The sequence below is a fragment of the Grampus griseus genome (assembly GCF_964374135.1).
Source record: "Grampus griseus genome assembly, chromosome: 9".
NCBI classification, from domain to species: Eukaryota; Metazoa; Chordata; class Mammalia; order Artiodactyla; family Delphinidae; genus Grampus; species Grampus griseus.
This window is the reverse complement of record NC_139003.1, coordinates 84,895,724-84,921,667: the sequence shown is the minus strand read 5'-3', so window position 1 is coordinate 84,921,667 and position 25,944 is coordinate 84,895,724. Positions and strand designations below refer to the sequence as shown.

Sequence of the window (25,944 nt, the reverse complement as noted above, 5' to 3'; positions counted from 1 at the left end):
TAAGTCTCTCAGTTTCTGAATGAGGGTAATTCCTTTGTGTTGGTGGCGGGGGGGGGGTGGGGGTTGGTGGGGGGGCAGCGTCGTGAGCAGCTTGTCTGGCTTCTTGAGGTTCAACCCTCATTAAAGACTCCCCAGAAATCCCCACCATGAGATACATGATTCTCTCCAGAATGGTTCCTGTTAATTATCCTTTCTCTTTGTCCAATAGAAGCAGTTCCTTCTCTGAAGTAACTTCTGCTATTTTTTAAGATATTTATTTATTTATTATTTATTTTATTTTTTAATTTTTGGCTGCGTTGGGTCTTCGTTGCAACATGCGGGCTTCTCTCTAGTTGTGGCGCGTGGGCTCCAGAGCTCGAGGGCTCAGTAGTTGCAGCATGTGGGCTTAGTTGCCCTGCAGCATGTGGGATCTTAGTTCCCTGACCAGGGGTTGAACCCGCGTCCCCATTGGAAGGTGGATTCTTAACAATTGGAACACCAGGGAAGTCCTCACTTCTGCTATTTGGAGGTCCTGTTGGGCAAAGCATGTAGACAAATATTTCTTCTCCAGTTTACACACTTTATTTCTTAAATGCAGAGGGAGAGAGATGAAACCAGGAAGTTTGTACCACTTTCTTTTACTTTAAAGTTGTTTTATTAGCCTCATAATTTGTTTTTAAATTAGATGTAGATGTTCTAACGGTAATGTCATTTAAGTGTCCTAGTTCTCTCTTTAGGTTTGGCACCTGAATCCTGCATCTATTTGTTTGTTTATTACGATTCTGACACCAATGAAAATGTGTGGGTTTTCTCCCCACACCAACCAATTCTCAGTCACCAGCTGGGTGTCCTACAATTCAACTCAGTTCTGACACTATTTACCTGGAGATAGCATCAGATCCCACAGGTTAAGGTTCAGTCCCACCAGGCTGCCCCCTACTTCAGACACTAATCACAGGTCCAGGTGGTTACCTGTGCTTCTAACCGACTGGCTATAAAGAGGAGGTTCCCACAACGCCCTCCCGTGGTTTGATTAATTTGCTAGAGTGGCTCATAGAACTCAGAGAAACATTTTATTCCTAGGTCACTGGTTTACCATGAAGGGATTTAACTCCTCCAGGGAGCCCTAATTCTTTCCTTCCCTTATACCAGTTCCACAGTACCGGCCTACAACACACCTGACAAAAGTTAAGTATCAATTCAGTTAATGCCAAGTTCTCACGATTTTCTTAGACCATAAATGGGCCTAGATCCAAGCTGTGAAAGTACGTAGCACCCTCAGGTCTGCAGTTTCTTTGAGGATACCAGACCAGCAGCTCTGGTGATAGGAGAATAATATACTCTACAGTTTCACAGGGCAAAGTCCTGATAGGACAGTCTGATGAAGCCGTTAACAAGATCAAAAAGGTCCCAGACAGCACTGGGGTCTGTTGGGCCTGTGGAAGACCAATAATGATTAGTGATAATGCAAACATGGTATTTGTAATATATTTAACAACTGGTGAAACCGAAATGAAGAGTGTTAATATGGATGTTCATTGTACTAATCTCTCAGTTTTTTATTTAATTAATTATTTTATATAATCTTATTTTTTTTGGCCGCACCACAAAGCTCATGGGATCTTAGTTCCCAGAGCAGGGATCGAACCCAGGCCCTTGGCAGTGAGAGCACAGAGTCCTAACCACTGGACCGCCAGGGAATTCCTTCCCAGTTTAAAAAAATAAAAGTTGGGGTACTGAGTCTTAATTTCTTATTTGGGCCCCTTTTCCCTAATCTGGCTTCATTATTGCTGTTTTGATGTCTTCTTGACAGTAATTTTCTTGTTGCCATTATGTTATTACTATGTATGCTTGTTGGATAAGTTAGACAAATCTTCAAGAACTAGACAAATGTTTTAATGCTTGAAAACCAAAATAAATACATCTTACTACAATTCAGGCAAGCGAAGTCTTTTTTTAAGTTATCACATAGTTAACTCTTATTTTTTAGATTTTAAATATGAACATGCAATGCATTCACATGGCTTAATATTCAATAGATACAAGAGGACATACAAGAGAGCTTTCCCTCTCATGCCTGTCCAGGCCACTCAGTTCCCCTTTCCAGAGACAAGTAATGCTATCATTTTCTGTGGATCCATCTTCCTAGGGACAAAGAAACGTTTTAAATTTAATAAAAAGACATAGAAAAAAGCCAAAAGGTGATACAGGGGACTGTTTTTGGTGTTATGCTGTAAGCATTCTAAATTTCAGCAAATCTATAGAAATACACCTGTGTTATAGTTTTCACTAGCAAAATATGGTCAGGACATTCCTGTTCACAAAAGATGCTGTACAACACTGGACATCTGGTTTTTATGTGACTACTCCTAAACAACCGGCTACAATCGGTTCATTGGCTCCACTGCTGGTGTGCAGCCTGCAGCTAACATGTTCCACGGGCACAGAGCGCACAGCAGTCAGATAGGCACTTACGGTTCAGGCCAATGTCACATAATAGCAGCCTTTAAAAATGTACAGAAAAAAAATCCTCTCATTTATACGGCATGGCAAAGAACTGAGTCTCAACCACGTGCATGTTCAAAGATTCAAAGTTTTGAGAGAAAAATCCAGGCCAAATAATAACCCTGTCTGGTGGCACCCCTCTAGTCTAATTCCTTAGCAAACTGGGGTGAATTTATCCAGATAAAAATATACATCAGACTATAAATTAAAAAAAGAAAAAAAAAGACTGATGTAATAGTTTTACTTTTAATAGCAGTATTTACAATAAATTAGAAATTATGTCCTTAGTAACTATTTAAACTCATGATAAAAATTTTGAACGTTAAGTTAAAACTGTGTAAGGAGGTGCATAGTATTTCAAATTCTTGGAGAGACACAAAACAAATTTTTGAGGATCACTGTTCTAACCTATAAATATTGAACTCCCAACCATTTCCGCCTCTGTGGGGGACTCTGAGTAAGCGCTCCATTCTGGGCTTTAAAGGGGAAGAATGATTGATGGGGAGGGTGAGACTGGGGAAGGTGGGCATAATCAGACCAGCAACAAGTATCTGGTAAGGTCTCTGCTCAGTGTGGCCTCATGATTATCCTCTCCTGGTGGCTGGGCCTGGTGCTGCCCTTTCCTTTGTTACAAAACTCATCACAAGGTCAACAAAGGATGAGGGAGCCATGAGGCTCAGGGGCCTTCAACTCACAACTGAATTATCCCAAGTGACCAGCGCAACTCAGTTCTGTGTTATAACTGAGAAAGTCAGAGCTTTCTCCTTGTTCTTTCTCCCCCTTTCCCTTCTCCGTTGCCTTTAAATCTATTAGAGTGTACTTGGCACTGCTGTGCTCTGCTGACTTCACTCACACTTAAAATAAGTGTTGACTACCAAGTACAGAAATGGTGAAATTGGTCTGCCAGAGCTGAGGAACCTGGTGGAAAGGATATTTTCCACCCTTGGTGAGATGCGTGTACATTTTCTCCTCAGGTGGATACGGGGGGATCAAAGATGCTAAATTTCTCTGTCATCTCACTCTCTTAGTTTGAGAAACAATATCAGACAACGCCAATGCAACACAATTCATTTCTGTGCACAGTGCCTAATTTTATTTTTTCGAGGGGCTTCTCACACCTTGCTGACTTTATTTTAATAACCATCATTTGTGTTCCATGTTCCATGTTAGTGTCTGAGCCACTCTCTCTTCAGTTGGCCATTTCTCTGCAGCCAGGACTCTAGATACAGCAGATTGTCTGAGGTTTCTCAAGTTTGCTCTGCAGGTGATGTTTGCTTGGGTCTTATCTCAGAGTGGTGTTGTTCTACAGGGGCCGTTGGGCCTGGCCTGGCTGCTTTTGGCTCAGTCTATGGGACTGGCTGAAGCTTTTTGGCCCTTCTCGCTCTCTTCTGCCTTCTTGAAGTAGTTAAAACTTTAGAAGAGTATTTTTTTCTTGAACACACGTGAAGTGGTCTTTTTACCTTCTTATATGTCTTCACCACCTGTTAAGGCAACAAGGTGAGCCCAGAGGTCATTGCTTGGGAGAAGAGAAGGGGGCTGGGTGGAAAGGGGGCAGCTAAGGAGGAGGTCTGTGCCAGGCAGGGGCAGGATTATCTGGGGTGGGTTGGGGGATAGAGGGCATAAAAGGGAAAGAAGAAGAGGAGCTCAGGTAGGGTCATCTGACCTTGCCTCTTGATCCAGGCCGAGAGGAGGTCTTCCTCTTCTTCCCCTGCTTGATGCTTGTAGTTTGTGGCTTCCATGATTTCTCGGTCACTTCTGCCATGTTGAAGCCACTCAGTTGTCTACCTGTCTGCCAGGCCTCCCTCTGTATATATACCTCTCCCCAGGATAAGAGGAGTCATACCTGTTCTGCTTTGTTTGGTCATTAGGGCACTCCCGACAGCCAATGGTGGCTACGGGGGGCTGATACATCACAAAGAACCACTCCTGAGGGCTGGGGGTGCTGGGGAGGCCCAGATGCCCTGGCTCGAAAAAGTACCTGCTAAAGAGACTTCCCACACTGACCTGCTACCCCTCCTCATCTCCCCATGTTCAGTTCTGGTTGTACACAGGGCAGAGAGGGTGTTTCCTCTAAGTCATTCCCCATGGTTCATTCTACTGTCTCCCACCCTTCACTGTCACCTAGTATTTCGGATATCTTACCTAAAATCAACAAGATACAGGTATGGCAGCCTGATCTGAAAAACCTAGGAATTAGGGTATTAGAGGAAAGTGTTTGAGGAATGGTGTCCTTTATTGTCAGTATAGACAAGGCTTTGAAATATAACTCAGGAAAAGGTGGGAGTGTGTGCATGTGTGTGTGCATGTGTGTGTACTAGGGTTACTCATTCCCAATAAATAAGATTAAAGTTATGAAATAAGATTAAATTTTGGTATCTATGTATCTATTTATGTTTATAGATACTGTATGTAAATACCTTAGGAGATCAGATAGAATCTTTGGAATGAAATTAATCTTCAAAGAAGCAAGGAGTTTTCACTTCAAATTCTGGGATGGCAGATAAGCAGAGATCAGAAGTAGAAGCTCCCCTCCAGACCAGAGCTCACCTTTCTCCCCATCTGCACCTGTCCCCTCTACAAACAGCACTGATGACAAATCTTTAGACAGAAGGTAGATTAGTGATTGACTAGGGCTGGCAGGAGAGTAGAGGAAAAAGGGGGTGACTGCTAATGGCATGTGGCTTCTCTGGGCTGATGAAAATGTTTTGCAATTAGATTGTGGTGATGGTTGTACAACTTTGTGAATATGCTAAAAATCACTGAATTGTTTAAAAAATCACTGGAGTATGATTTAGTTATATTAAAATATGATTTTAACTACAATTCTGGTTCAAGTTGGCTGACTGACAATGCATATTTATCTCTTCTTCCCCAAGAGGCCCCAATACAATGATAATGAAGCATTTGTAAAACCACAAAATGAAGAGAATGGTAGAGGCTATACCTGGCTGAGAGATTACACTTCTGGAAGAAGGAAATCTGGTGGAGGATTAGCTAATGAAGAAAGAGGGCAGGGAACAGTGCAGCAGAGAAATGCAGAGAGTGTGGCCGAGGGGACAGCCACTCCTTTCTGCAGAACCTGGCAGTATCTCAGGAATGGGAAGCACCAGGTCATACCAAGAGCAAGGTAGTGAAAGGATGAGTACCCTAGAACTCAAAAGGAGGATCTTGATACTATTCTACCAGTTATGTAGATGGCTTAGGAAAGGGGGAGAGGGAAGGGAATAGGGCGGTGATCTGGCTTTTAATTATTTTGGTTATTATTATTATTATTCCAGCACAGGCCTGCCCACCTGGAGCTGGGGTTCCTTTAAGATCCAGGAGAATAAATTGGCAGCTATATAGGAGCAGACTGAGTTGCCTCATTAAAAAGGCTGTAGAGACTGGCAAATCTTAAGACAAAACTTGCCTTCACATGGGGAACTTTGTCTACTGCATCAACTAAATTTTTCTTTTACTTTTTTTTTTTTTTTTTTTGCGGTACGTGGGCCTCTCACTGCTGTGGCCTCTCCAGTTGCGGAGCACAGGCTCCGGACGCGCAGGCTCATTGGCCATGGCTCACGGGCCCAGCCACTCCGCGGCCTGTGGGCTCCTCCCGCACCGGGGCGCGAACCCGTGTCCCCTGTATCGGCAGGTGGACTCCCAACCACTGCGCCACCAGGGAAGCCCCCATCAACTAAATTTAACTCTTGCTACAGCTTCACTTTCTTTTACAGATTAAAAGATTGAAAGTGGTCCAGGCAGCCATTCCAAATTAAATTAAATTAAATCTTAAAATTCCAACAGTAGAGATCAGCCTTATTTGTTAAGGTTTTAGAGAGTAAAGCCACATACAATGGGTGGGAATAAGAGGGGAAAAATGTTTGGCTCAGTGAAAGAAATAACTTCCTAACAACTAGGGCAATTCAAAAGTAGAACAGACTACTCTGAGAGGTAGCAAATCCCCATTCACTGAGGACCTATGTGCTGATTAGTGCTATAAAACAGCCATTAGCTTTGCAGCTCCACTCAAGGTTATTTTTAGTATATGTTGGGAAAAAGAGAGTTTTGTCTTAATGTCCCTTTGAGTTCTCCACCAAGCAATCACTCCTTAGCTTCCCAAAGACTTCTCTGCTAGTACCAAGATTCAACTCTGCTGGTCATTCCCTAGAACTATGGGTAGAGGCCCCACAAAACAAGCTGTCCGCTTACAATAGTGCCAGAGGAGGTGTGAGAGGGGCAAGCCTTCTATAAAAATCACCATTAGTTTAAGTTGCATGGGTTTATTGAGCATAACAACATTTAAAAAATGATTTTCCCTTGCTTTTGCTTCTGTACCTGCGGTAAAATCTCTTCAAAAGGGATACTCACTGGGCATAAGTTGCTATACAGTAGTAGATATCCAGAATGTTTCTCTGCCTTTTTTCCTCCATGGCATTGACTTTTTTACAAGACCAAGTCTGTAATCTTGCAGAATAACACACATTTCTGATTTTCCTTGCGACTTCATTTAGGATGGTCACTCCCTCAATAATACAAAGACCCAGGAGAAACTTTGAAATTATTTTCTTCAAGGGCTCGATTAAATTCTTTGCCAAAGGTTAATTTCTTTGGGGGCTTGGTCTGAGGGTTGAGGGGCAGTGGTAGTTCTAGGGATACAAAGGTAAATCAGATACATTCACTGTGCTAAGATGCTGAAGAGGTGAAATGCGCAGGAAGTTAAACCCATTGATCTTGGCTCTAACATACAGTCATTTAGTGATTTCTTTGATCTACTTGTCTCCACCTCTACTGCACTCACGAACCTGGGTTTCCCTTCTTCCATTTTTGCTCCCCACCAAACAATTCCTCACACAGTTGTGTGTGATCTTTATAAAATGTAAATTAGATCCCCCAGGATTTTTTTTTTGCGGTACTCGGGCTTCTCACTATTGTGGCCTCTCCCGTTGCGGAGCACAGGCTCCGGACGCACAGACTCAGCGGCCATGGCTCACGGGCCCAGCCGCTCCGCGGCATGTGGGATCTTCCCGGACCAGGGCACGAACCCATGTCCCCTGCATTGGCAGGTGGACTCTCAACCACTGCGCCACCAGGGAAGCCCCCCAGTTTTTTTTAACAGGACTTGTTGTCTTCTAGATCTTGCCTACTTTTCCAACTTCAGCTTGTACTCACTACATCCTAGGTATACAGATATTCCTTCAGTCATACACAAATATTTCTGTAGTGTCTATTATTTAAAATACTGTTCTAGACAAAAGAGAAAAATCTTTTCCTCATGGAACTTAACTTTCTTCTTGTTCCTTGAACAAGACCACCTTCCTCCTCCCTCAGGGCCTTTGCACAGGCTATTCTCTGCCTAGAATGCTTTTCTTTACACTTCCCGTTCCTTTTCTGACTATTCTATTTAAAGTAGCTTCTTCTGGGGCTTCCCTGGAGGTCCAGTGATTAGGACTCGCGCTGTCACTGTGGTGGCCCCGGGTTCAATCCCAGCTTGGGGAACTAAGATCCCGCAAGCCATGTGGCACCCCCCCCCCAAAAAAAAGTAGTTTCTTCTACTCCTGCTGTGAACTCCATATATTTCCTTCATAACTCATACCAGGGAGTATATGTGTGTGTGTGTGTGTGTGTGTGTGTGTGTGTGTGTGTACAGATATATAAAGAGTTTTTTGTGTAATACATCTATTCTCTAAGGCCGGGATCATGTTCATTTAGTCTGCCACTTTATACTTAAAACTTAGCATAATGACTGTTAGCACGTGGTAAGGGCTCAATAAACATTTGCTAAAATAATAAAGACTCTGATTATATTTTTATTGAAAAGAATCACTGATGACCAATTATCTAAAAAGCCTGTTATTTATATCCTTTTATATGTACACTTCAGAAAAAGGTAGGTAAGTCTCTAAATTGTGATTTATGGGCTGTCAGATTGGCCACCTGACCTATCTTGATCTTAAAAAAGTTACTCATCTAATAAATACCGTGAATGTGAAAACTCTGAGTCTCCACTGCTATCTCCTCTCCATATTGGTGCTACTTTTTATAATAATCTAAGCATATAAAAAGTATACATAGTTCCAAATATTTATCAGCTTACAGCAATATGATTGTAAGTCATGGGTGAGGGAAAAAATAACCATGTACTAAACTGGACAAACAGGTTTTTGAGTTTTAGAGTCCAAAGGTAGCAAAGGTGTAGTTAAACGAATAAAGCAAAACCAAAAATTGTTAAAAGAATGGGGTAAAAGCAGAGAAAAGGAGGTCCCTTAATGAGAACAGTGGACATTATATTCTTGACCAAGTAGATATAGGTCACAGAGTGCTGTGTTGGTCACAAAGGGGACCAAATTAGAGACGATGGATGGATTCTTATAAATCCAACCCCACTATGGGAAAGCAACTCCAAGCATAGGCCCTATGATCATAGGTCAGTGGCATATTTATTATTCCTATCATGTAAATTTCTTTTCATTCTGCTAACATATTAAACAGTGAATATAGAATATATATTCACAAAACACAGAACTTCCAGGCTAGATACAAGAAAAAAAGATTTAAAACATCAAGGGTCTATATATGGTCTTCTGTGATGGAGTAAACTGCCTAATGTAGTTATTGCATATTGGGCTTCCACATAAGAATTCATTTGAAGAGTGGATTCTTTCTGTGGATTCAGAAAGTCTGAAAACTACTTGTCTAAAGGATGGCAGAACTATTACAATACATGGGGATTTTTTAAAAGGTAGTATTTCAAAATGCTTTAGTTGATTTGCAAAAGTAAGGCCAAAAATTATCAAATATTCCATGGCCCACAAAGATCTAAAATGCCCAAAATACAATACACAAAATATACTTTGCATTTTAATTAATTAATTAATGTATTGCTGACTTCTGGATTTTGCTGACCTAAAAACGGGCTTCAAATAGGTACATCTGAATTTAGGGTATTATTCCTGGCCTTGAAAACTCCCTCAATCACTCTGTTTTGGAACCTCAGGCAAGTGACTAACATATGATTTACATAAAAAGGACTGGTTGTGCTTAATACTTGAAGATTATATAGCTAGAATAATGCATGTTTTACCTACAATTCTCCTTGCACTTGATTAAACTCTTTACAGCTATGACTTCTGTTGGTAGGATCTTGTTTCTTAGTTCCATTTCTACCTAATGGGATTAAATGATACTTTTTTTTCTTAAATGTAATTTTTTTCCTCTAAAACTGTTGCATATTATCACCCTCTGTTTTGAACTAAAGGTATTTCCTAATTCCTTCTTCCTTTACCATAAACTATACCAAACACAAATGCAAACAAGTTATTTGCAAACTATAATGTTTTAAAGAAGGACAGTAAGAACTGGGAAGTGAAGAAATCAATTTGAGTTAAGTAAATTACTGAATTCTGAGACTGAATAATTACAGGACATAAATAATTTGGACTCTTAAACATAAACCACCTCTTCTATTGCTCCCCATCATCTAATCAGGGTCTTTAAACTTTCCGATCCCGTAGCATGTGCTCATTTTCTAGGGTTGCTGTAACCAAGTACTACAAACTGGGTGGCTTAAACAACAGAAAATTGTCTTACAGTTTTGGAGACTAGGAGTCCAAGATCAAGATGCCAACATGGATGGTTCCTTCTGAGGGCTATGAAGGAAGGATCTGTTCCATGCCTCTCCCCTAGCTCCTAATGGTATGCTGGCAATCTTGGAGTTCTCTGGCTTTTAGAAGCATTACCCCAAAATCTGCCTTTATCTTCAAGAACACCAGTCATATTGGCTTAGGGGCCCACTCTACTCCAATATGACTTCATCTTAACCAATTACATCTGTAATGACCCTATTTCCAATTAAGGTCATACTTTGAAATACCAGAAGTTAGGATTTCAACATAAATTCCGTGGAGGGGACACAATTCAGCCCATAATGCACCATAATACATGTTATTTATTTATTTATAAATTATTTACATCCAGTACTGCAGAAAATTATATACACTGTAACCCCTACACAATTGGAAAATTTAAAAAAACAATACAAAGGTAAATATACTAGAAGTAGTAATATTTTCTTTATGAACCATAACAGGTTGCTTGCACACACTCTGGATTATACACATCTCACCAATTTCAAGGATAAAGTCAAGCTCTTTGGCTTGGTACATCCTACCTTCTAACATCTGCCCTCTGCTTACTTCGCCTGCCTCTTCGGTCACCCACCACATACCTGGCATTCCAACCAATCTAAAGTATCTGCAGTTTCCCACATGTGCCAGGCTCTTTCTCGGTTCAGCAACTCTGAACTTGCTGTTTCCTATTACTGGAATGTGCTCATTCTCTTTGCTTCCCGTGAACACATAGTGAACTCTCAACCGTCTTCTGAAACTCAGCTCAAATGTCATCTATGGAAAGCCTGCAACAGACTGCTCTAGGCAGCACAAAGCACTTTTGCAGGGCAGTTAGCACCTTGTTCATATCTCTATTATTGCAAATTTCTGTTTACATATACATTTAGGCTGAACTGATATGTGACTATTTTTGATCTAAAAACCGATGTAATTTCATGTGGTTCAACTAAATATTTCACTAGACAACAAGTCCATCGAGAGCATGGACGGTATTATTGATTTTTATATTTCCAGTGACTAAAATGGAGTTTGACATAAAGTCCATAATATACGCTTCTTGAAAGTAAGGAAAGGCTTACACATATACCTTCCACTTTCAGATTTTCCTTTTCAAGAATGGGTAAATATTGACTTGATCCTTCCTATAAAATAAACCATTGGTTTAAGCTTCATTGGCTTTATTTGGTTCAATAGTATTTTAAATTACTTTCCCTTGCTTTTGCATCTGTGTGTGTGGTAGAATCTCTTCAAAAGAGACACTTGTTTTTTAAAAACAGAGAAGAAGCAGGAAGAAGCTATGTAAGTATCGTTTTGTAATCAATATAAATATATTTTACAATTTTACTGTTTTACTTTCAAAATATTTTTATGCTTTTGAACAAAAAATACAAGTAATCATAAGGAATATAAACAGGAGAGCTAAATAAAGAGATTATTGTATAAAATGAATGATATTTTAAATTCCAACAATATTTTAGAGAGCTAATGTAAATCTAATTTTAGAATTTCAAATTTTTCCTAATTTTATTCATTTTGTAGAAAAGCTGTGATAACTGAGATAGCATTTAAGTATTACACAGAGAGTTAAAAAGCATGACCTGCAGAAGTATTCAGCTAGAGTTAGGAAGCAATACTTGGTGAAGCCTGCGAGAAATCAGAAGGAAGTGAAACACAGTTACATGAACATTTTCCACTCTTCCTCATTAAGCCCTTAAATTAACAAAATGCATGCACTGAGTCTTCAGCATGCCAAGGCAGTCATGAGCAACACCTTTCACAATCTGGTTCTTGTCTATTTTAGAGACTCCTCTCCTTTTACGGCATTTCATGCCCCGTATACTTGAACTACAATGAACTTCTCACAGAGAAAACCACATTAAATATGTCATTATTACATATCTTTTTCTAACTGCTCTTTCCTCAGCCTCAAAAATCGTTTTCCATCTTCTTGCCTTCTAATTGTTAAAAAGTCAGCTCAAATATCATCTTCTCTGGGATTTTCTTCCCCATTTCTCCAGCTAGTGTTGTTGACCTGCCTTTTGCATCTTCACTGTACATAGTTCATGCCACCACTGCATTATTTTAACCGTAGTGCTATAATTCACCTGTTGACATCTATCTTCTCAATTATATTATCACACAGTGCTGGGTACACCACAGATACTCAATGCCGTTTGTTATACAAATAAATCAGTAAGAAATGAAATGACAGTCTTGAAAAACAAAGCACTAATGAAAAGCTTATTTGGAAACAGAAATTGTGACTACAGAGTAGTCTGTTCCACGAGGACAGAGACCATGTCTGCCTTGTCTACTGCTACATTCTTAGCACTTAGTCTACTGCCTGGCAGCATGTGGATGCTTTGTAAGTATTTACTTGAGAGCTTGTTTGGAGGTTCTAGCAGGGGAGCACAGCTACTCCTATACCCTTGACCTAAGAATGGTCCACCTCTACTGAGGACGGTTGTCCTCTTCGACCGAGCGCACAGCTTTGGGAGGGACACACATGGAGTAGTGAGGGAGGGGATACCTTCCTAGCCAGCCAGATTGGCCAGATCAACCCTGGTGATTAATGGGGTGACAGATGTTGCAGCCAGATCACCCTCACATCCTATAAATATTTACTAACTAAATACTTAATGTATATGGAAAATAAGAAAAAGCAGACTACATATTAATTGAAGATAAACTGAAGAAGGGCATCCATAAAGAGGTAATAAGAGAAGCACCTCTAGCATAAGAGGTAGTATATCAAGGAATACAGAAACTGTAGAAAACAATAAGATCATTGATTAGCAAAAAATTTTTTTAAAAATTACTAAACATATTATAAACATGAAAGAATACTGAGGGGGAGAGGCAAATATAAGTTCATGTAAATATGATTTATGTTTTCAGTTAGTCAGAGTGGTCATAGACATTAGCCTGACCACAGAAATAAAAATAACAACGTCCTTCACATCTGCAAAAGATTCTGTATCATTTGCCACTAGGCATTTGTGTTTTCCTGTTTAATACCTCTACCTGGGGCATCAAAAGTGGTATTTAATCTCCAAATGGAGTTAATTATTCATTTACAAGCATACCACGTTATGACTGCATACCTGTAATTTATATTGGTGCTGCATCATTTTAGGCTTGCTTTCCTATAATACACTGAAGCACTTAACTTGGTATCATCATCAAACAATATTTAAGAGGACCTGTGTGCCTCTAATACCTATGCCCATGTACTTACAGTTCACTATGAAGAAGCTGAAATCTCTAAATGTCCATTCCACTCACACTATTTTTTTTTTTTTTTTTGGCCGCGCCACACAGCATGTGGAATCTTAGTACCCTGACCAGGGATGGAACCCATGCCCCCTGCATTAGAAGTGCGGAGTCTTAACCACTGGACCACCAGGGAAGTCCCTATACCACTCACACTTTTGACCTAGATCAAGGTGATGGTCAAGGTACACTGGCAGTATTTGTAAACTCAGATGGCAAGATTAAGACTTCAGGGCAAACTCCACCCAAGGTTATAAGAATTCTACACATAGAAAGCTTACCCTCTTTGCTTGGCACTTGAACTTGCCCATCTGTGCTGGCAAGGTTGGATGTGGCAACCCTTGACCCCAGGTTTCATGCCGTGGTAGTCAAGGTTTCCAGATACCTGATTTATACCTCCTTTTTCTGTCCTCTTTCACTAACAGATGTAAAGCTCCCAGTGAATTTATTCTAGAATTTAGTATTTTCTACTCATTGAAATCAAACATAGGGATAAAATGGGGCAAAGACTAGGATTAAAATCCTAAAAATAGAAATTACAATGTAAATAGACTTAATCAGAGCTTGGCTTGGATTAAAAAGTTAACTTCAAAAGTGGGTATTTATTTGATGGTTTTTTAGTTTAGCTGTTTTAGTTATACATCTGTTTTTCAATCTAATGGTACACAGAAGTAGTCGTTCATCCAAGGAGAATCAAGAAAAGCCAGCACTTGCACCTGAGGCAAGATACATGTTACTTCATGGCGCTGTTCATTAATTATTCAGACAAGCTTTTCAAATTAGAATCTGTGAAATCAAAAAATTGAAATGATAACTTTGTGACAGTCATAGTTTTGTAATTTCCTGGCTCTACTGACAAGTGCAGCATTTGCACAAAATTGTTTTTCTGTGGGTCATCCCTTCTGGGAATCTGTTAGACCGGCTTCAGGATATTCAGGTTACCCAGACTTTGTCTGGGCAACTGAACTGTAAAGTGTCTTGAGAAGTTCAAGCCACTGCTTATATAGGTCTGTCTGTCCTTACCCTCTCCCACTCTCACTCCTTCCCCTAAAAATACTCTTGGTCTAGTATGAGATAAAAGCACTTGTGTCTACCAGCACCCTAAGAAACACTGCATCTTTTCTGAATGTGTATTTTTGAAACATAATTTAATTAACTGAAATTTCTAAAAAGGCATGATCAATGTTTAGATTTAAAATTTTGACACTTTAGACTTCTGCTTCCTCTTGCAAGATAGGCTACATTAGAAAATTAGTTTAGTGTCAGGATGAACATGGAATTCCAGTTCATTTGTGAAAAGTTCCTTGTAAGGCTTTTCAAAGCATAGGATGAGGTAAAATGTCCACAAACATGAGGCTTACACAAGGCACTCAGTAAACATTATCCCCCTACCCACAGTGATGGTCTGCAAATGTGGCTGAAACAATGAAGCAGAGAACAGTTATTCTGGAGGTGAAGTTTTCCTGTTCAAGAACAAAGTAAAGTATAAGCAGCAAAGGAAATTCACAAATTGGGTACAGGGCTGGGTTTTCAATCTAGAAATTCTATGAATTTATAATCTTTCTTTACACCCTTTGCCACACTTAGGTTTCAAAGTCATAATATATACTTTGCCCTCTACCCACCAATTCTTAGCTAAAATAGTTCCCTCTTTCCAGAAAACTGACTAGTACCATAAAACTTAGGCTTGTCTTTTTAGAGATTTACAACACTGAGTAAGGCTCCTGACATACATTTTACAGGCTTCCTATCCCTTTCTTAAAAATAAGTATCAAAGGATTTCCCTGGTGGCACAGTGGGTAAGACTCCATGCTCTCAATGCAGGGGCCCCGGGTTCAATCCCTGGTCAGGGAACTGGATGCCACATGCATGCAGCAACTAAGGAGCCCTCAAGCCGCAACTAAGGAGCCCACCTGCCACAACTAAGACCCAGCACAACCAAATAAATAAATAAGTATCAAAATGATCTGATGTCCTTCCATACAAAAATTCTGGCAGCAAAATTAACCTGCCAAGAGATGTTACAGATGGTTTCTATTTACTCTGTTTGATCCCTTTTATTCTTTCTGCCTTCTTCCTGCTCTGTGGTGGCTGCTGACTCTCCAACGAAGCCTTTAAGCAGCAGCCATTGCCTCACCTACAATTTTCAACTTGCCCCAAACTTGAGTACATATGCGAACTGGAAAGACTGTGATTGAGCAAGCAGTTAAGTCATATTTGTTGTAAAATATCAGTGGTTAAGAGGTGAGAGTTCAACTCACCTGCATTGTTGAATTAGAAAAATACAGGCTGAAAGTTTCACATCTTGATAGTTAAGGCCCTTTCTTTTCCCCCTTACCCAAGTTCCAGGCCGGAGAGAAAGGGGGAAGGGCAAAGGGGTTAAGTGCCCCCTCCAACCCTGAAAGGAGCTGTCCTGAAAGCCTCACCCAGACTTCCATGACATCACTGCCATCCCTAGGAATGAGGGAGGTTGGGCAGTCTACATTTTTGTTTGTTTGTATTTTTTTACCTAGGCACGTTGCACCTGAATGAAATAAAGTTCAGGTAGTAGGAAGAAGGGGGAAAACAGATACTAGACATCTCTGCCACAGACATACTGAGTTTGAGGTGCTTTTGATATATCTGTGGAAGATGCTGAGTGGTTAGGTCACAAACACAGAGGACCAGCCAGGTTAACAGATATACGCTGGGGAACTGTCACTATAAAAACAATTTACTGACATTATGGGCATTTTTGAGATTGGCCAAGAAAAGGAATAATGTGAGGGAAAAAATGCCCTTAAATTGAAACTTGAGAGTCTCCAGAGGAGGAGCCTATAAAATATTGTGAGAAGGAGCTGATATGATGAGTCTGAAATGTTTTTGAGATACTCAAGTGAACTAATAGTTGCACTTGAATTTGAATGATAATTTTCTCCTGGTGTCCCCACATCCATCCTTTATTTATTAAAAATTTTTATCTTGGATACTATATGGCTAAACAAATGCTATTTGGGTACTTTAACTTTTTCTTGTAACCTGATCTCATAATAATTAATTGCCTTTTAATTAATTAATTAATTTATTTATTTGGCTGCCCCGGGTCTTCGTTGCAGTATGCGAGACCTAGTTCCCTGACCAGGGATCGAACCCGGGCCCTCTGCACTGAGGATGCGGAGTCTTAACCGCTGGACCACCAGGGAAGTCCCGCCTTTTATTTTTTTAACCAGAGTTACTTTAATTATTTCTGTATGCAACACCTCTACTTACAACACAGAGCATATCTCAACTCTGGGACCTCAAATAGGTTGTTTTTTACCTCTTAAATTTAAGAATGATTATAACCAGGGTGAGGGAAAAGATTTACATAATCATCACAGAGCCCAATGTTGGTGGATGCCAGAGAAATTAATGGTGAATCTATGGTTCAGTGGGTTCTTTTGTCATATATGTATACATGGATTCAAACTTGAGAGGGATCTTATCTGTCAGCAGAAAGGGCAAAAATATAATGTTATGCACGTTAATAAGTTTCCTTTTCTATAGTTAATTCCAATCGTTCTTTTAACAGGTTAGGTGTGGATGGATGCAATGCTGGTCAATAGGTTTTTTACTTCAACAGTAAAACAGAAAGTTTTCAGATGAATACAAAGAAACTGGTCCTAGACATTATGTTTTGTTCCAGTTTGATAGAGTTCTTTTTGAAGTTTATTCAGAGTTGCTTAACTCCAAGATTCTGAAGACAGCTATGGAAGAATCAAAATTGACCCGCTTACCCCTGTTACTACTCTGTTATCTAAATAGACCTTTCTTCCTACAGGACAAGATTATGTCAGTGTTTTTCTTACAGCCCTGACCATCCCTGTATGAGGGGGACACCCATAAAATCTCATGCGATAAACCTGGCATTGTTTCACTATTCAGATCTGCAGCTAGAGCTATTCTGCTCTTTTGGAAAGGACTTATAGAAATGTATTCTGAGTTGTATGAATTTTCAATGCATCACTGTACTAATATCAATACATTAAGAAAGAGTAAAACTAATAAACTAAGAAACAGTCACTATGACTGAAATGCATATGTAGGTATAACTAGATTCATCAGAAAGCTAAAATTTTGACTTTTTTTTTGGCTGTACCATGTGGCATGTGGGATCTTAGTTACCTGACCAGGGATTGAACCCGCACCCCGTGCAGTGCAGGCATGGGGTCTTAACCACTGGACTGCCAGGGAAGTCCATTGATTTTTTTGTGGATATACTACTGCATCACTATAGAACTATTCTATTAGTTTCTGGTGAAAAACATCTAAATTAGTTAATCAAAATTCAGGCTGAGTCATTAATTGATTTATCCATTCAATAACCATTTGGTGGGTGTCTAATGTATACAAGGCATTTGCTAGATTCCAGAGATACAGTGGTGAGTAAGAGTGAATAAGAAAGATGTGGTCCCTGTCCCCATGGAGCTTACTATTTACTGAGGGAGACAAATGATAAAGAGTAAGGAAATAATTGTAAAATAATTATAAACTGTGATAGGTGCTCTGAAAGAAAGAGAATGCTGTGACCAAGAATAATGAAAAGAGGAAGGCCTGTAATGACATCTGAAAGAAGAGTTAGAGGTGGGAGGGAAGAAGTGTTCCAGGCAGGGAACTAGCCTGGGCCAAGGGTCTTAGGCAGGACTGGGCATGATCAAGGAACAGAGAGAAAGCCATGTGACTGATGCAGCAGGAGCAAAGGGGAGTGTGGAAGAGATGTTCTTTCCATTTTTCCACATGATATAAAGGTAGAAATCAAAGGTAGAAATCAAAATCCTAGAGCAAGAGTCAGCAAACTATATATTGCAGTCCAAATCTAGCCTGCCTATTTTTATAGTTTTACTGGAACACAGCCATGCCCACTCATTAATACATTGTCTATGGCTGCTTTTGTGCTACAAGCAGTAGTTGCTAGAGAGACATGTGGTCTGCAAAGCCTAAAATATTTACTATCTGGCTCTTTACAGAACAAGTTTGCTGGCTCCTGTTAAGTGTGGACTAAATTAGAACTGACAACATGAAAGTTGAAAAGATCAGGCTTTCCTAAGGCATAGAACCACCCTTTATAACTGGTCAATGTTGATTCACAAAAGAAAGACACATAAAGATGTGCAGGTCAGTGTGATAGAGTAGGACTTTGAGATTTCCATGCCAGAAGGGTAGAAGGGATGTCTTTAAGGTTAATACAGGGTTTCATAAAGCAGAGGGGGGACTTCCCTGGTGGTGCAGTGGTTAAGAATCCGCCTGCCAGTGCAGGGGACACGGGTTCAAGCCCTGGTCCGGGAAGATCCCACATGCTGCGGAGTAACTAAGCCCGTGCGCCACAACTACTGAGCCCACGCTCTAGGGCCCGCAAGTCACAACTCCTGAGCCCGTGTGCCGCAACTACTGAAGTCTGCGCGCCTAGAGCCCATGCTCTGCAACAAAAGAAGCCACCGCAATGAGAAGCCCACGCACGGCAAGGAAGAGTAGCCCCCGCTCACCGCAACTAGAGAAAGACCGTGTGCAGCAATGCAGACTCGACACAGCCATAAATAAATAAATTAAAAAAAAAAAAAAAAAAAGCTCAGGGTATCAGGAACCTGGACAAGGCCAGAGGATAGTATACTGCAGAGCAAAAATCAGTTAGGCTCAGGAATACTGGAGGACATTATACACAGAGAAAACCAGATTCTAGGAGGACAGCTCTAAACACTGCTAACACACATTTATCGTGGCTACGAGTTCACATATATTTGCTTAGTATCTGTCTATTCTAGCAATTGACAAAGGAAGGGCCCTGAGTTAACAAACAAACAAAACTCTCAAAGGCTACCTTATCCGAAGTTAAGTCACTTTTTTCTAGATCAGAAGTCAGACTGGGTTACGTGACCCACAGATATGTTGTGTCTGGCTTGCACAGGTTCTTAGGAAACCTCACATTAAAAAAATCTAGATATTTAGCAAGTAGGCCTGCTTCATTTCCATATAGGAACAATCAGCAATGTACCTTGTAGATAAGGCATATAATTCCCAGTTTCCACAGTCCTCACCACTTCCTATTATATTATAGTCAACCTGCCTTATTATTTTTTTAACCTATCAAGACCATTTGATTGTAACCTCTGATCCTCATCTTACCATAAAGATCAAAACTGCTCTTTATATACTTCTTTTCAACATTTGTTTTCTAACCATGTCCCAGATACTATGCATACAAATATAAATAATGCATCATCCCTGCTCTTACGGAGGCTCTCAGGCTAGAAGCAGAGAACACTGAGTTAAATGCTCCTAGGCAGAATGATGATGGCACAAAGGAACGATCAACTCTGATTTGGCAGGTCAGGAAGCACAGTACTAGGGAGATGCTTGAACCCAATCTTGGAGGGGTATGACAGGCAGAATGCACAGAGCGACAAAGAATGCCACTCTTTTGGCAATTACACATAGTTCAGAATAGATGAAACAGAGGAAAGCTGTAGGAGAGTGACAGAGAAAGGAGTGCTGGGGTTATATCAAGAATGGCTTGGGCTCCCCTGGTGGCACAGTGGTTGAGAGTCCGCCTGCCAATGTAGGGGACACGGGTTCGTGCCCCGGTCCAGGAAGATCCCACATGCCATGGAGCGGCTGGGCCCATGAGCCACGGCCGCTGAGCCTGCGCGTCCGGAGCCTGTGCTCCGCAATGGGAGAGGCCACAACAGTGAGAGGTCCGCGTACCGCAAAAAAAAAAAAAAAAGAATGGCTTGTATTTACACTGGAAAGTGTGACTTTTATCCCATATGCCAAAGGGAATTAGTGAAGAGACTGAGGCATAATCAGGTTAATATTTTAGAAATATAATTTTGGAAGCAGCATGGAGGATAGTTTAGAAGATGGAAGACTTACAGTTAGGAAGGGATCATTGACAAAATCCAAGCTGGCTTGAGGCCTGAAGGCAAGAGGCAGCAGTGGGAATGGAGAAGAGAAACTGGCTAGAGACAGTGACTGACTTAACGCAGAGGGTGAGAGAAAAAAAGAAGTCAAAGAAGAGTCCCAGGCTTGTAGCTTGAATGTTAACGTGGATAAAAAATGCAGGAGAATGACACATGGGAGGATGAGAATGGATGATATAAAATCTGAGGTGTAAGTGGCTACAAAAGGGGCAACATACATTTACAATCTGGATAAGAGTCAGGAATCGGGCAGAAGGTCAAGGCAGGAGAGAAAGACTTGGGAATTGACAGCATTTCTAATAAATCAGAAGACACTGCGATGCATAATATCACATAGAGGTATTTAGAGTCAGATAAAGAGCAATGACATAACCCTAAGAATCCCCAACTCCCCAATAAAAATTAATTAAAATAGCATATGAGAGAGAGAGAAAAAAAAAGTACAGTCTGTGTCCTCAGAGGGCAGCCAGGTGTCAGACAAGAAGATGGAGAACCAGGGTACAGGGTAGTATGTTTTCAATAGAGCTGTTAGCTGTTAGAGGAGGAATGAAAAGAGGTGGGAGAGATAATAAGTGAGTAAACAACAACAAGTGAAAAGAAATGAGGACAAGAAGAAAAGGAACCAGCAAGTTAGGAATCTAGTCTTGACAGGGAGAGAAGGCTTCTCCAAGGAAGTGAGGCTTAGCTTGAGCTGAGATCCAAAGGATGTGATGTCTCATAGGTACCTCATGTTCATCAGGTCCAAGATCAAAGAGCATCCCAAACTTGTCACTCTTCCAGTGTCTCCTAGCTCAGTGAATGGTCCCACTGTCCATCAAGTCACGCAGATTAGAAATGTAGGAGGTATTAATGACATCTGCCTCCCTTATGCCCATTATCCAAATCATCACATAAGCATCAGGTAAAGAGAAAAGCAGTTGGGTAGAGGAAACAACATATATAATATTCCTAAATTGTAAGACAGTATGGTGCATTCTGGAAATTGAAGACCTTTTACTTTGAGATAGAAGAGGAAGGGGCTAGATCATGATGGGTTTTGTTGGTCAGTTAAGGATTTTGTTCTTTATCCTAAGAGAAATGGAAGCCTTTGATGGGTCTGAAGCAAGGAAAAGTGACAAGATCAGATTTATCTTTGAAAAGTGCATTCTGGGTAGAATGGTAGGCAGACTGGAGAAAACTGGAGTATAAGAAGACCAGAAAAAAGGCTACTGTTGTCATCCAGGTGAGAGGGGTGGTACTTGGAATAGGGTACCAACAATGGACATGGAGAGAAGTGGATGGTTTTAGTGGTAGTAGAGATTAAGCCAGTAGGAATTGGTGACAGTAGTGGGAATTCTCTCCTAGTTTAACGTTGTTAGGAATGACCTAGTTGTAAGGGAATGGCTGATTACATGGGAGAAAAGACAGATAATTGAGCATGTTTTGTAACAGTACTGCCCTTAGACCTGAGTGAGTACCCTCCTCCTGCTGCAAAGGACAAGGAGTCCATGAGGTCAAGGGGCCATGTCTGTCCCTTGAGCCTGCACTCCTCTTTCAGAGTGGCTAGATCTGAGGGCAGATGGAGCAGCTGATTACACATCACTATTTGCAGGGGGTTCAAGATGTGGACATAGCTTGGACATGCTGGGTGAGGTGGGTGAAGAAGTTGGGAATGGGAAGAGAACAGGATCAGTCTGAGGACTCCAGAAGTCCAAGAATTCTAAATTTAAACCTGGCTTTCCAGATCATTATTTAAGTAGATTTGCCAAGGTAGGAGAGTAGAATATATTTTTAATAATAGTTTGTTATCTTGATTTATAACTTAAATATTTAGACACACGGTCTGTGAACCTCCATAACCACACTCTTGCTCAGGCTCTATAAATTTAGGGTCTGCCTTGATAAGAGTGTATAAAAGAATATAGTGCAATTAGTAACGAATTCAGGTGAGAGTCCACTTTAGCTGGGCCCTTAAGAAGTCAGATTTTCCAGACTTCTGCAGGGAAGATAACGGTATAAATGGTGCAAATTTACAGGCACTATATTATGTATATAAGAGACACTCTCATATCTGGAGGGCCAACAATTAAGCAGTTATTTTAATTGTAATAATTTCAGTGTGATTTTGAAAAGCTTCTTAAATACAGCCGAAGTTTAGGGCGCAGAAGGGATCTTAGTAATCATGTAATCAAATATACAGAAGTTCAGACAGATAAAGAACACCCTGACTGAGGTCACAAAGCTAGTCAGTAGCAGATGATTTCCAGCTCCATAATCTCTGTCCACACTTTTCAGTAAGACATCTACTGTCAGTCAATTCCAACTACACAGCTTACACGTGCTTTCATTGCTATGCATTAAAGTACAGTGAATAGTTTTCATTACTTTAAAAATTTGATGCACCTCAAAAAAAAGTCTATAAACCAATATTAAATTTTGACTCCAAAATATTATTAAAACCAATCCCCTTTACCCCTCAAAAGTGAAAACAAAATAAAGAATTCCAACTTCATGAGGTCACGAGAACTGGTAATTCTGGAAAGTTACTTTTAATTGTTTTCCACAAAGTTACAGGCAGCTTAGGGCACCTTTTGGGACTCAAAATATCCTCTGACTGGTCATCTCCTCATTTGACTACTTTTATTTTTACATCTGTTTCTTTGACTTCTTGGTCTCATGTAAGACCTTAGAGTAAAATTATAATCGTACTCTTCACTTGGTTGCAATTACTGTAACCCATCTTCTCAAATTCCTTATCTTCTAAGGTACAATTCACAGCACGCGCTTACAAAACATCTAACACTCAGACTGCTAACTAAACGCTAAAATACACACTTAAAAAAAAAACTTGCTTTTCAAACATCTATAAATATCGCTAGTGAATTTTTCTTAGCGAATCTGAGTTATAATAATGATAATAAAATTAAAAGCTTTAACGGTCTAATCACAAGCGCTTGAAAAAAAAAAATTCTCCAGGAGAGTCTTACCTTCAAGCTCGGTAGTAATCCGAAAGTTCTAGGTGTGCAGAAGTTACCTCCCTCAAAGCATTAGAGATGACGATCTTAGCAAAAGAGTAACACATCTTGTCAGGACACCAAGTGACTTTTAGCTCCTCCCATCAATCGACTACTGCCTAACAGAAGGAAGGATTTAATTTCCGGCAAAATTTTCTCTTCGGAGCTGAGAATCTGCGAAATTCGGCTTTCTGAGCGGGAAAAGGCAGGGGAGGGACCAAAAGGACCCCCCAGAGAAAAAGGAAGGGACAGTGGTATAAGACAAAGTCGACGAGGCAGAGACGAGCGCGGGGCCGGGGCAGACTTTGGGGTCTGGAGTTGGGGTTCTCTCAGACACTCACTGGGCACCCGCGTTCACGCTGACGACAACTGGACGACCCTCCCCTCACAGCTTGCTCCGCCATTAGCCGCGCCCCGCGGCCCTGTGACCTCCAAAACTGGTACGCTTGGCGATTCCCCCCACAACTTCGGCTCCAGACTCGCGCTTTTGATTGGTTCTTAAGATATCCCTCAGCGTGGCTCGCCCAATGGAGGGCCCGGCCGCTCCGCCCCTTCCCTGCCCCCTGAGGAGAGCCCGCCCCTGCCCCGCGCCTGGGAGCGGAGGAGAGTAAATACAACAGGAGCGCAAAATGGCGGAACCGCCGAGCCTAGTGCACTGCGCCCCGGCCGCCGTCTCGGAGAAAGAACCGTTTTCCAAGCTGCAGCCCCCCTCCCGGGACCCGCCGGGTCCTCTGTCTGCCAAGAAGATCCGGACTGAGGAGAAGAAGACGCCGCGGAGACTGAACGGAGAAGGAGGCAGCGGCGGCAACAGCAGGCAGCTGCAGTCTTCCGCGGCACCTTCGCCTCAGAGCTATGGCAGCCCTGGGTCTTGGAGCTTCGCCGCTCTGTCTGCTGCCCCCTCCCCGTCCTCTGCTCGGAGCAATTTCTCTTTCTCCGCTGGCACGGCCGTCCCCTCCTCAGCCTCTGCTTCCTCGTCCCAGCCGGTGCCGCGCAAACTGCTGGTCCCTCCTACGCTGCTGCACGCTCAGCCTCACCATCTCCTGCTGCCGGCCGCCGCCTCCTCAGCCAACGCCAAGCCGCGCAGACCCAAGGAGAAGCGAGAGAAGGAAAAGAGGAGGCACGGCCTCGGCGGGGCAGGCGAGGCCGGCGGGGCAGCCCGCGAGGAGAATGGGGAGATGAAGCCGCTGCCGAGAGGTGGGTGCCGGCGCCGGGTGGGGGGAAGGGAGGGCGCCCCGGGTCCTCGCCACCCGCTCGCGCCCGCGGGGCCCAGGCAGGGGGAGCGCGGGGGCCGCTTGCGCCAGCCTGGAGGGGGCGGGAGGCGTCCGGTTCTCCCTCGGAGATTTTGCGGTCCCCATGGGGACAGGAAATGGAGCCTGTAATTTCGGTAGCATCGAGGGGGATGGCTGAAATCTATTTTCTGTATCGTTTCTGCCTCGATAATGAGCGGCAGGATTTGTAGAATTCGATGTAGAGGACCCGCCTAGGTGTGTTTCGCTACAGAGGGAGATGGGAGGGAATGGGATCGCAAAGGGTTTGGTCCTGTAGAAGACGCTTGATTATTAGACCGTTTAGACGTGATCACGGAATTTGTATTTGTGACACAGGCTCCAACGCCAGAAAATCCTGTCAAAAAGAGGGGTGTGGAGCGCATTGGCGTCAGCTGGAAGCTACCAGAGGCCTGAGCTTTTCATCCCTATTAGGGAAATGAGGTAGTGTGCAGGGCCCGGAGTGTGCTGTTTCATAAGGTACCCTCCCTCCACCCTCCTCTCCGCTCCGTATTCTTAAGTGTTGTGAGTGGTCCTGTTTGAAATACCACCCTTCAGAAAGAATTTTCAGCCATATTCTTTTTTTCCTGCAGCAAATGATAAAATCCAGGAGCATTGACGTTTTTTGGCCAGACCAAGTACTTGCTGCAAAATGTTTTAGCATCAGAGAAAGGCAAATTCTTAAGCGTTCTTTTCAGACACGACTGCGCGGTTTTCTTTTAAAAAGTAGGCTAGTCATATAATTTTCAGGAAGTATTTCTATAAAATAGATGGTCCTACCTATTTAGATGTTTGATACACAGTTTTGACAGTGGTACAACGTGGAGACTGGTTGAAAATTAGATCTTTATGTGATCAAAAGCTTAAAGCACGTAGTGATCTTTATTATAAATGTACATTGATACACAGTATCGTGAAAGTATTTTTGTTTGTTTTAGGAAAAATGAAATGTCAAGCAGTTTTAGCGTTGCTGATCTAATGGTAGCTTAGATCATGAAAAATTCTCTGTTTGAATTAGAAAGGTATATTTTCGCAATTTTTAAAAATGTTGTGCACGAGTATGTAGCAACAGTGTTACTTTTTTGATATTTTGCCTGTAGCAAAGCTTTGACGTCTAAGCGTAGGCATCAGGTACTCTGGCACAAGGTAAAGGATCCCTCAGCTTTGGAGAGTGTTGTTTCCAGGAAAGTGGTTTTCAGGATGGAATTTATACGACTTTTAGGCTGGGATTTTAGGTGATTAGTATTTTAAAGCAATTTTGTTTTAATAATTACATTTAAAATTTGAAGGTGCCTGGAAGTCAGCATTTGCAGCTCAATATCAGTCTTATTTGTGATGTGTAAACAGTGTATTTGCTCTTCTAAGTTCTTTGAATGAGAACGTGAATATG

General features: G+C 41.5%; 1 protein-coding gene and 1 long non-coding RNA gene across 3 annotated transcripts in view; one reads left to right on the top strand and one right to left on the bottom strand.

Annotated features, from left to right (window-relative positions):
• Nucleotides 1-23,712, bottom strand: part of LOC309827028 — a 128,240-nt gene extending 104,528 nt beyond the window's left edge. For both annotated transcript variants that reach the window (XR_014297163.1, XR_014297164.1), the window contains exon 1: nucleotides 23,263-23,712. This is a non-coding gene — a long non-coding RNA (uncharacterized lncRNA). The remainder of the gene's footprint in view (nucleotides 1-23,262) is intronic.
• Nucleotides 23,713-23,918: 206 nt separating this feature from the next.
• RSBN1L (round spermatid basic protein 1 like) overlaps nucleotides 23,919-25,944 on the top strand; it is a gene marked incomplete at its 5' end in the record, with an annotated part of 65,129 nt that continues 63,103 nt past the window's right edge. The window contains one exon of the mRNA XM_082661645.1: nucleotides 23,919-24,483. Coding sequence (XP_082517771.1) covers nucleotides 23,919-24,483 — 565 coding nt within the window. The remainder of the gene's footprint in view (nucleotides 24,484-25,944) is intronic.